Genomic DNA, 11,563 nt, shown 5'->3' on the forward strand with positions numbered 1-11,563 from the left:
GGGACAATCACACCTCACGGCAGCTTCGACCTCCTGGCCTCAAGTGATCCTCCCACTTCAGCCTCCCCAGTAGCTGGGACTACAGGCACGTGCCACAGCTCTTTAACCATAAATCAAACACGTCACTGTTAAAACCTCCTAATGGTAGCTTCCCCCGAGAGTAAAATCCAAGCTTTTCACAGTGGCCTTAAAGGGCACCTCTCAACCTCCCTGCTGCCATCTCCCACCATGCTGGCCCTCCCTCCCTCTCTCCTCTCCAGCTACATGGACCTCTTTGCTATTCCTGGAACCCACCAAGCTCTTTTTTGTCCAAGGAGTCAGGTACTTGCTGCTCCTCCTGCCTAGAACACCGTATTTCTCAGTTCCTTCTCCTCCTTTGGGCCTGAGTTCAAATGTCACCTCCTCTGAGAGGCCTGCCCTGACCACTCCTCTCTCCTTTACTTTTATTACTCTTTCATATTCTCTTTCACATGTATACTCTTTCACTGAGTACATGTTCTGTTGTCCATCCCTGCCTGACTAGAAAGGCAGCTCCATGAGGGCAAGGTTTTGTCTTGTTTCATTGCTAATTTGGGTTTCTGCACAGTGCTGGGCACATATTAGAATCTCAGGTGGGGCAGGGCTCAGTGGCTTATGCCTATAATTCCTTTGGAAGGCCAAGGCAAGAGGATTGTTTGAGGCCAGGAGTTCAAGACCAGCCTGGGCAACATAGTAAGAACCATCTCTACAAAAAGTTAAAAACTTAAATTAGCAGGGAACGGTGGCTCACGCCTATAATTCTAGCTAATCAGGAGGCTGAAGTGAGAGGATCACTTGAGCCCAGGAGTTTGAAGTTACAGTGAGCTATGATTGTACCATTGCACTCCAACCTGGACGACAGAGCGAGAACCTGGGCTTAAAAAAAGAAAAAAAGGCCAGGCAGGATGGCTCACACCTGTAATCCCAGCACTTTGGGAGGCCGAAGCAGGTGGATCACTTGAGGTCAGGAGTTCGAGACCAGCCTGGCCAACATGGTGAAACCGCTTCTCTACTAAAAATACAAAAATTAGCCAGGTGTGGCCGGGCGCAGTGGCTCATGCCTGTAATCCCAGCACTTTGGGAGGCCGAGGCAAGTGGATCACCTGAGATCGGGAGTTCAAGACCAGCCTGACCAACATGGTGAAACCTTGTCTCTACTAAAAATACAAAAAATTAGCCGAGCGTGGTGGCACATGACTGTAATCCCAGCTACTTGAGAGGCTGAGGCAGGAGAATCGCTTGAACCCAGAAGGCGGAGGTTGCAGTGAGCTGAAATCGCGCCATTGCACTCCAGCCTGGGCAACAAGAGCGAAATACCATCTCAAAAAAAAAAAAAAAAAAAAAATTAGCCGGGTGTGGTGGCATACGCCTGTAATCCCAGCTACTCAGGAGGCTGAAGCAGGAGAATCACTTGAGCCCGGGAGGTGGAGGTTGAAAGTGAGCTGAGATCGCACCACTGCACTCCAACATGGGTGACAGAGCAAGACTCTCTCTCAAAAAAAAAAAAAAAAAAGAATGAAGGCATTGGAGATTTGGGCCTGAGGAGTGGCGAGAGGAGGAGAGGCAAGGCTGCAAGTTGGAGATGGCAGAGGCTGACAAAGCAGATGTGTTGGGAACAGTTAGCAGGAGATCCAGCAGGTCAGGGGGAGGCCAGGGCCTCCTCACTCCCCCAGCCAAGGCACCTAGCCCACAGGGACCCAGGTGACATGTGACACCAGGGCAGCCACAGGGCCTCCTGGGGCAGGGACCCCCTCAGCCGAGGCAGCTGCTGCTGCTGCAGCTGGTGACATTTCACTCCACGAGAGTCCTGGCTTCAAAGTCTTTGCAGGGGTAGCAGAGGGAGAAAAGGGGGTTGAAGAGGACAGGCTGGGTTGAGGAGGGAGCCAGAGCAGGGTGGCCACCAGAGGACCAGGCAGCCAGCGGTGGCTTGGGCCGGAGCCCTTAGCCGAAGTGTGTGGGCCTGACGGGTCCAGGAGCAGCCACCCTCATCCTGCAGCCCCCAAGGAACATAGGAAGAGGTGTGGGAACCCTTGGGCAGCCCTAGGCTCCCCCTAGGGGACTAAGGTTGGGCCTGCTGCCCACTTTACCCAGATGTCCAGCAAGGTGGCCATCAACAGTGACATTGGGCAGGGCCTCTGAGCAGTGGAGCAGCTCCAGATGGAGGCAGGCATCGAGCAAGTGAAGGTGAGAGTCGGGGCCAGTGCAGGAGGCAGGAAGAGGTGGGAACACATGGGCCAGGGGACAGGTGCATGCCTGGGTCTGGTCTGGCTGACCCAGTTGGTCTGCAGGTGTCCAAGATGGCCGCCGATCTGCTGCAGTTCTGCACGGAGCAGGCCAAGAACGACCACTTCCTTGTGGGCATCCCAGCCGCCACCAACTCCTTCAAGGAGAAGAAGCCCTATGCCATCCTATGAACCCAGGACAATGCCACCCTGTGGCCTGGGCAAACCAGGGGGCCTCAATAAACAAAGTGAATACTTCTCAGGGCATGGCTGAGCTGGGCTGAGATGGGAGACCAGAGGGACTTTGGGCTTGCAGGGAACAGGTGCATACCTGGCCCAGCCTCCCTCCCTGGCCTGCCCCCGGGGTCACAGAAACAGCAGCACACACACACCCTGGAGCCCCGGACGGAGAGCACAGCATCCCTCTTGCCCTCCCCAGCACCTATGGGATAGCCTGAGCAGGTACCCTTTTCCACCATGCAGACAAATAGCCAGGATTTGAGTCATAATCTATACACCACACGCGTCACACATCACACACACACGTGACATCATAGACACAGGTGCCCACGATCCTCAGGACTCTCCCTCTTCAAACGAATGCACAGCAACAGCTGACACGCACCCCCCAGCCCAGACTTGCTATCTCTCCCAGTCACTCCCACGCAGGCCTGCAGCCCCCCAGCCCCGAGCAGGCGCAGGCAGAGCCCCAGCAGGCAAACCACACTCACACTTCAGGCCCAAGCACCAACATGTCAGGTTTATTTCTCCTTCGCTCTCACCTGAGAGCAGGGCATCCAAATCATAACAAAACCAGAGCCCAAGAGTGGGGAGCGGCCCCCTGGGTGGGCCTGAACCCCAATTTCACCCTTCCCCCGGGCATAGGACCCTCACCCGAATGTGGCCGGGACTCCTTGTGCCCTAGGCCCACGGGGCAGGGGCGGAGGCAGCACCAACATTGGGGATGGTCCCCCAAGAACAGAGGAGGAAGCCCAGCCTCCGGTAGGCAGTGTCCACATCCATGTCCACCTGCTCAGGCCTGCAGCCTCCAGACCTCTAGCGACAGGTCTCCAGAGCCGGCCACCACTAGGTTGCCCTCAGCACAGACCTGGGAAGGGGGAGGAACATGAGGAGTCAGGGACAATGGCGCTCTGGCCAGCTGGGCAGGGCACATGGGGCAGGACCTTACCCTATTGAGCCCATTGTCATGCTTTCGGGTGCAAATGGTCCTTGGTGGGTCTGTGGGCACGTGCACCTAGTGAGGGGCAATGGGCGAGGTCAAGAGGTGTGCCCCTGGCTGATGGAGGTAGGGGAGGGGCAGGGACTGTCCTGGGGTGGGGGCTGGGCAGGAGCCTCACCCGGATGGTCTTGTCAGTGGATGTGGTGTACAAGGCTCCCACTGAGTACTGGATCCCAGTGATAGGAAAGCTGTGGCCCACATCAAAGGACTGCAGGAGGGGGATCAGGCAACACTCAGGCGAGGCTCTCCCAAGACCCGCCCTCCCCCACACCACCAGGGGCTCAGGGGTAGGAAGGAAGCCCGGGGGGAGGGACAGTCAGGGGCAGGAGCTGCAGCAGACCCGGATAAGCTGGAAGCAGCCGTTGCGGTTGGCGAAGACGTGCAGCAGGCCCTGGTTGTCACCAGCCCAGAGCTGGGGTTCCTGGTAGGACATGCAGAGCAGGTAGGAGTCCAGCTATGAGAGGGACAAGGGACAGGACAGCTCAGGCCGGGCTGGGCCTGCAACAGTCCCCATCCCTCCAGGCCCCTGGGGAGGGCCCACCTGCAGACGCTGCAGGACGCTGTTGGCTCGGCGGTCCACCACCACCAGGGTGTGGTCCTCGCTGCCTGAGATGATGTGCCGGTCATCCGCCAGCAGGGTCAGCACGGGTCTGGAGTGTAGTTGCTGGCGCTTCAACAGGGCTGGGCCGGCTTCATGGGTGATAGGCCGGGGAGGAGGGATATCAGAGCCCCTCAAAGGCCCCCCCCAGCCCACGGGAGCATCCCGGGTCTCCATCCTGTCTGGCAAAACCCTCGATCTGCTCATTCCCCCACCCCACAGAGTGACCCATCTCTCTTCTCCCGCCTCAGGGAAATCCAGGCTTCCACAGGAGCCCCAGGCCTCTGCCCATCCCCGTCCACATCCCATATCCCTCCTCCGATCCCATCTACTGTTCTTAGCACAGAGCTGACCAAGGTGGTCTCAGTCTTGCATCCACCCTCAGGTTGGCCTGAAACATGCCTCTATCCCGCAGCCCCGCTCCAGCTCTGCCTGGACAGGGTACACTGGCCCTTCAATTAACAAAAGTAGAGTGAATAAATAGGCCAGGCACAGTGGCTCACACCTGTAATCTCAGAACTTTGGGAGGCTGATACAGGCAGATCATCTGAGCCCAGGAGTTCAAGATCAACTTAGGCAACGTGGCAAGACCCAGTTCTCTTGTTTAAAAAAAAGAAAATGGCCGGGCGCGGTGGCTCACATCTGTAATCCTGCACTTTGGGAAGCTGAGGTGGGTGGATCACCTGAGGTCAGGAGTTCATGACCAGCCTGGCCAACACGGTGAAACCTCGTCTCTACTAAAAATTCAAAAATTAGCCGGGCATGGTGGCAGGCGCCTGTAATCCCAGCTAATCGAAAGGCTGAGGAAGGAGAGTCGCTTGAACCCAGGAGGTGGAGGTTGCGGTGAGCTGAGATCGCACCACTGTACTCCAGCCTGGGCGACAGTGAGACTCTGTCTCAAAAAAAAAAAAAAAAAAAAAGAATGAATGGAGGATAAATAAACAACAGAAAATACTTATGTTCCAGGAAGTGTTCCTGCTAGGTGCTTATGTAAATGAATTTATTTATATATTTTTAATTAATTTTCATTTAGAGATGGGGTCTCACTATATTGCCCAGGTTGAACTCAAATTCCTAGGCTCAAGCAATCCTCCTGCCTCAGCCTCTGGAGTAGCTGGGACTACAGGTGGGCGCCACCACATCCAGCATAAAAAAATGTAGTTAATCCACCACTGTTCCTATTATCATCTTCCCCCATTAACCCCAGGGGGCTGCTGTGGTATTATTATCTGGATTTCACAGATGGGGAAACCGAGGTTCAAGCTTGTCTGGAGGTCACACAGCTAGGAAGTGGGACAGCCAGGATTCTAATCCGCCCCCAGGGCTGCCCAAGCTTCATCTGCACCCACTGCCCAAGTTGCCTGTATTGTACCAGCACAGCATGGCCACTCTGAGTGGTGAGTATTTGGTTATCTGACTATGACCCCAGCCAGGCTGTGAAGCCCCAGTGTCTCCTTCCCCAACATGACATCTCCCAACCTCGGCCCCAGGACTCTTGGCCCACCTCTGGGGTCGTAGATGGTCACCTTCTTGTCATAGGTGCCAGTCACCAGGATATCAGGCAGGTAGGAGAGGCACAGCACGGCTGAGCTGGCCCTAGGGACACACAGACCACAGGGCTTTGGCTGTGGCCAGACAGGGTCCTATCCCCGCAGGCCCCCTGCCCAGGCCCCCACACACTTTATCTCGCCGAACTGCTGCCCATCCGCTGCCATGTCCCAGAGCTTCACTGTGCTGTCCCAGGAGCCGGAGCACACGCGGTGGTCCTGTGCTGCCAGTGACCACACCCAGCCCTGCAGGACAGGAGCAGCAGTCACACACCTGTCACAGCCCATGGGGGTCCCAGACTGGGATCATTCTGTTTTTGCAGGTAAGGCTCAGAGAATTCAAGAGACTCACCCAAAGCCACATAGCTCTTCCTCCCCAATGCCCACCGTGATAGATGCTGCAGTAAGTACAACACCCAACTCTGGCTCCAGGTGATCACCCCCATTGCACAGATGAACCCAGAGCAAGTTCAACTTGAGTACAGATTACAGTTTATGTCCATGGGTCAGCCTGACTTCAGAGTCCAGGAAAGGCACACCCCACCCAGAAACTTTTTTTTTTTGGAGACGGAGTTTCACTCTTGTCATCCAGGCTGGAGTGCAGTGGCTTGATCTTGGCTCACTGAAACCTCTGCCTCCCGTGTTCAAGTGATTCTCCTGCCTCAGCCTCTCTAGTAGCTGGGATTACACGTTTGTGCCACCACACCCGGCTAATTTTTGTATTATTAGTAGAGATGGGGTTTCACCATGTTGGCCAGGCTGGTCTCAAACTCCTGACCTTAGGTGATCCGCCCGCCTCAGCCTCCCAAAGTGCTGGGATTACAGGCGTGTACCACCGTGCCTGGCCCAGGAACTCTTTTTTTTTTTTTTTTGAGACAAGGTCTTGCTGTGTCACCCAGGTGTGAATGCAGTGGCGCGATCATGGCTTACTGCAGCCTCCACATCCCAGGCTCAAGTGATCCTTGTACCACAGCTTCCCAAGAGCTGGGACCACAGGCGCATGCCACTACGCTCTGCTAATTTTTTTTTTTTTTTTTTTTGAGATGGAGTTTTGCTCTTGTTGCCCAGGCTGGAGTGCAATGGCATGATCTCGGCTCACCGCAACCTCCGCCTCCAGAGTTCAAGCAATTCTCCTGCCTCAGCCTCCGTAGTAGCTGGGATTACAGGCATGTGCCACCGTGCCCAGCTAATTTTGTATTTTTAGTAGAGCCGGGGTTTCTCCATGTTGGTCAGGCTGGTCTCAAACTCGCGACCTCAGGTGATCCGCCTGCCTTGGCCTCCCAAAGTGCTGGGATTACAGGTGTGAGCCACCACATCCGTTTTGGTTTTTTTTTTTTTTTTTTTTTTTTTTTGAGACAGAGTCTCACTCTGTTGCCCAGGCTGGAGTGCAGTGGCATGATCTCGGCTCACTGCAAGCTCCGCCTCCCGGGTTCACGCCATTCTCCTGCCTCAGCCTCCCGAGTGGCTGGGACTACAGGTGCCCACCCACCACACCCGGCTAATTATTTGGTATGTTTTGTAGAGTCAGGGTTTCCCATGTTGCCCAGGCTGGTCTCGAACTCCTGGGTTCAAGCAATCCTCCTGCCTCAGCCTCCCAAAGTGTTAGGATTATAGGCCTGAGCAACTAACTGCACCCTGGCCCAATAACATTTCTAAGTCAAGTTCTACAGAGATTCAGCCCCAGTGGTGGTTTGAAGCCACATGACAAGTGATTAAGAGTGTGGCCTCTACTTTGTGACCTGGCAAACCATATCACCTCCTTTAGTTCATTCATCAGCAAATTGGGCAGAAAACATCCCTTGCCTCAGGAGCTAATATGCACAGCGTGGTGAATGCTGACTTATTGCCCACCAATCCCGCTGAGGAGGGCACTATCATGTATCTCATTTTATAAATGGGGAAACTGGACCCCAGAGAGGTTGAGTTTCTCACTCAGGGTCACACAGCCAGGAAGCAGCACAGTGAGAATTTGAACCCAGCATCCTGGCCCCAAGCCCAAGCTCTCAGCCACTGGCCTGACCACCTTAGCAACTGGTGGAGATGCTCCTCCACAGCCACATCTCAGGAGATGACAGTCATGCTCAGAGTTGGCTGATCTCCAAGGGCAGTCTCATAACTGCTTTGCACTGGGCCTCTCCAGGTGTACCTGACATCTGTTGAGCACCTACTGTGTGTCAAAGCCTGAGCTTGGCCGGGCACCGTGGCTCATGCCTGTAATCCTAGCACTTTGGGAGGCTGAGGAAGGCAGATCACTTGAGGCCAGGAGTTTGATACCAGCCTGGCCAACATGGCGAAACCTCATGTCTACTAAAGGAAAAAAAAAAAAATGTGTGTATATATAATATATATATATATATATACACACACACACACACACAAAAATTAGCTGGGCATCATGTGCCTATAATTTCAGCTACTCAGGAGGCGAGGTTGCAGTGAGCTGAGATTGTGCCACTGCACTACCGCCTAAGCAACAGAGTGAGATTCCATTAAAAAAAAAAAATTAGCTGGGCATGGTGGCAGGCACCTATAATCCCAGCTACTTGGGAGGCTGAGGCAGGAGAATCACTTGAATCCCAGAGGCAGAGGTTGCAGTGGGCCGAGATCATGCCATTGCACTCCAGGCTGGGTGACAGAGCAAGACTCTGTCTCAATAAAAATATAAATAAATAAAGGCCGGGTGACTCATGCCTGTAATCCCAGCACTTTGGGAGGCTGAGGCGGGCAGACCACGAGGTCTGGAGATCGAGACCATTCTGGCCAACATGGTGAAACCCCATCTCTACTAAAAATACAAAAATTAGCTGGGCATGGTGGTGGGCACCTGTGGTCCTAGCTACTCAGGAGGCTGAGGCAGGAGAATTGCTTAAACCTGGGAGGCGGAGGTTGCAGTGAGCCAAGATTGCACCACTACACTCCAGCCTAGCAACAGAGTGAGACTCCATCTCAAAAAAAAAAAAAAAAAAAATTAGCCAGGTGTGGTGGCATGCACCTGCAGTCCCAGCTACTCGGGAGGCTGAGGGAGGAGAATCACTTGAACCCGGGAAGCAGAGGTTGCAGTGAGCTGAGATCATGCCACTGCACTCCAGCCTGGGTGACAGAACGAGACTCCATCTCAAAAAAAAAAAAAAAAAAGCCTGAGCTTAATGCGTGTCCACATTAATGCATAATGTATCTCCTTCATCCTCATCCTAATCACCCACTGGACAGAAGTAGAAACTGAGGCATGGAGAAGTCACACATCTCACCTAAAGTCACACCAAGGATAGAAAAGTCAGATTCAAATCTATGCGGTCCTGTACCAAAACCTGGGGCCTTAACCAAGATGCCCTACTCAGGTCTCACACCTCCTATCCCCACCTGACCCCTCACCTCATGGGTACTATTTCGCTTAGTGCCTAAGGTCTTGACCAGAACCTGGTTGGACTCCGTCCCCAGCTGCCGCAGGTCCCACAAGTTGACGTTGCGATCTCGGGAGCCCGACAGACAGAGTGACCCACCCTGGAAAGGGAGCAAGGTGATGTTGTCAGGGCCACCCTGGCCCACCCCTGCCTGGCCCCCCACAGACCCCGTCTCACCTGGAGCAGCAGCACTGAGTCAACAGAAGCCACGTGCCCGTCGGCCAGGCAGAAGTATTCAACCCAGCGCCCATCCTCTGCCCAGCGGGACAGGTGCTGCTCCAGCGCAATGCAGGCTGCCGGCCAGTCAAAGTTCTTCTCTGTGGGTTACCACGAGTAGGGTGCCCGGTGGGCAGGGACCCTAGCACCCATGCCAGCTGGCCAAGCCCAACCCTGGCTTCCAGGGAGCCCACCCTACACCAGACTTGGACAGAACCCCATGGAGATTCCCTACTCCCGCCCCAAGCCGACCCAGGCTCTGGTCTTGGGACCACCTGCCTGCCCATTTCCCAGGCAGGTCTAGGACTACTCACTCCAATTTCCAGAAATTGGGAACTGGGGTCTCAGAACTACCTCTCCAGGCGCCATCCCCCAACCCAAACTCAGGGTAGAGCAGTCTCAGGATGTTGAGGTCTGACCTCAGGCTCGGCATACAAGCTGGGACCTCATGACTAACCCTTCCTGCCTCAGCCATCTGAACCAGACCAAGGGGGCTGTTTTTCAAACAGTATCTGGAAACTGGGGAGCCTTGTCAAGATGCAGAATGCAAGCCCCAGATGCAGATTCAGTGGTATGGACAGGGTCCAAGCATCTATGTTTATTAAGCGGTTTGGGAGAGTCTGACCTAGGGGGTTGGATGGCAACACCTTGAGAATCACTGATCCCGGAGTGATCCTGATTCCTCTCTAAGGTTGAGTGTTTGATTACTTTAACCTGGAAGCAGAATCAAAGCTTCCAGGTTAAGGGTATCAAACACCCAAGCTGTAATACAACTTGGCTTAAGGGCCTGAGGATCCAGCTGTATCAGGATCAATATCTCAGGATCAACAATATCGATTCAAAGGTCCCAAGCTGTCTTCCCTCAGGAACCAATAAACTCAGGGCCAAGAGCCACTGTCTCACCCCTAACTGGGTCAAGGCTCTAGGGCTCAGGAATTTTGACATCAACAGGTGCTGTTTCAGCTTCTAAGCTGGACTCAGAACCTGAGGATCTTTTGGCTCACTTTGAGCCCCAGCATAAACTCCAGAGCCTAAGATTTCAAGTCCCTGTGTCAATCCCCAGTCAGGGGTCAGGGGCTTAGTACCACAAGACCCCAGGACTGAGGATATTTGGATCCTGAGTCGTCCAGGGACCACAGCCCCATGTTAGGGTTTCACAGCCTCAGGACCCCAAGTGCCTGGCTGCCCCGTGGTCCACCCAGAGGTCCTCAGGGGCTTCGGCACCACCAGTAACTACCTCAGCCTCCAGCCTGAGCCAGGACAGCCACGAAGCCTGCACCAGAGGCTGTATCCGGAACACCCCATGTACTTCTTCCCCGCCCCAAGCCTGACCTGGGCGGACGCCCCCGGCCCCCGGGTGCGCGCACCTTCCACCACTGGGTAGGGCGCGCGTACGCGGCGTAGCGTGCGTAGCCTCCAGGTGACATGGTCAGACACGAGGTCGCGCAGCGCGTGGCACACCCGCGACAGGACGTGGAGCACGAGACGGGCGTCCAGGTAGGAGCAGATCTCGAGCAGCAGCTCCGGGGGAAGGCTCAGAAGGCCTGGCTCACTTACGGCCGAAACCTTGGACGCGGCCCGAGGCTCCGAAGCGCTCGGGGACGCGGCGGGCGTGGATAGCTGCGAGGGGCGCGAGAACGCCAGCCCGGATTTTGGAGGACTGAGAACGCGGGCCACATAGGCCTCGGCCTGCGCGTCTGGGTCTGTCTCTGACTCTGGGTCCGAGTCATCGTCCCAGGCGCGGGAATCATCGCACGGCCCTAGGGGAAGCTCCATGGCGACCGGGTGGGCGCTGCCTGCCTCGCGTCTTGTCTCCTAGGCAGCACGAGGGTACTTCCGGCGCTGTCTGATGACGTTTATGCGCCCACCGGAAGCGCGCGGAGGAAGTCAGTCACTGGCTTAATACAGAACATCGACCCGCTTACAGGGATTCCTGCAACTGCGTCTGCCTTAGGCTGGAAAATGCAGGTTCCTGTTTCTGCGCTTTTTAAACTAGCATCTCTTGTCGTGCCGATACCGAGAGCCAGCCAACTCTGGCTAAAAACGAAATTCAAGCCAGGCGGGGTGGCGCGCGCCTGTGGTTCCAGCTACTCAGGAGGGTGAAGGGGTAGGATCCCTTGAGTCCAGGAGTTCGAGAGTGCAGTGAGCCATGATTGCGTCACTGTACTCCAGCCTGCGCAACATAGTGAGACCCTGTCTCTTTAAATTAGACATAAAATAAACACTGCTCTATAAAAAATAAACACTGCTTTAACGAAGGCATCTGTTATATGTGACACTGAGCTTAGAAACCCAAAGGCCCCTTTCCGAGTTTAAGGAGT

The 11,563-nt window shown here is 54.9% G+C and overlaps 2 protein-coding genes across 3 annotated transcripts; one reads left to right on the forward strand and one right to left on the reverse strand.

Moving 5' to 3' along the window:
* Positions 1–1,368: 1,368 nt before the first annotated feature.
* Positions 1,369–2,986, forward strand: GNG14 (G protein subunit gamma 14). The gene is given in 2 exon segments (XM_054539828.2): positions 1,369–2,311; positions 2,314–2,986. Coding segments are annotated over 2 exon segments (321 nt in total). The 5' UTR covers positions 1,369–2,109; the 3' UTR covers positions 2,433–2,986.
* On the reverse strand, positions 2,980–11,489 carry FBXW9 (F-box and WD repeat domain containing 9). Of its 2 annotated transcripts, none has more exons than XM_054539822.2 (10): positions 10,610–11,489; positions 9,204–9,343; positions 9,043–9,126; positions 5,759–5,871; positions 5,583–5,674; positions 4,022–4,170; positions 3,821–3,934; positions 3,599–3,688; positions 3,430–3,495; positions 2,980–3,348 (listed from the first exon to the last, which is right to left on the reverse strand). In XM_054539822.2, the coding sequence occupies exons 1-10, from the start codon at positions 11,016–11,018 to the stop codon at positions 3,274–3,276; spliced, it is 1,332 nt and encodes a 443-aa protein (XP_054395797.1). In that variant the 5' UTR covers positions 11,019–11,489; the 3' UTR covers positions 2,980–3,273. The 2 variants fall into 2 exon arrangements, with proteins under 2 accessions (XP_054395797.1, XP_002828771.1); XM_002828725.6 differs by having other exon boundaries at positions 8,998–9,126.
* Between the last annotated feature and the right edge of the window lie 74 nt (positions 11,490–11,563).

This window comes from Pongo abelii, chromosome 20 (assembly GCF_028885655.2).
Source record: "Pongo abelii isolate AG06213 chromosome 20, NHGRI_mPonAbe1-v2.0_pri, whole genome shotgun sequence".
NCBI lineage: Eukaryota > Metazoa > Chordata > Mammalia > Primates > Hominidae > Pongo > Pongo abelii.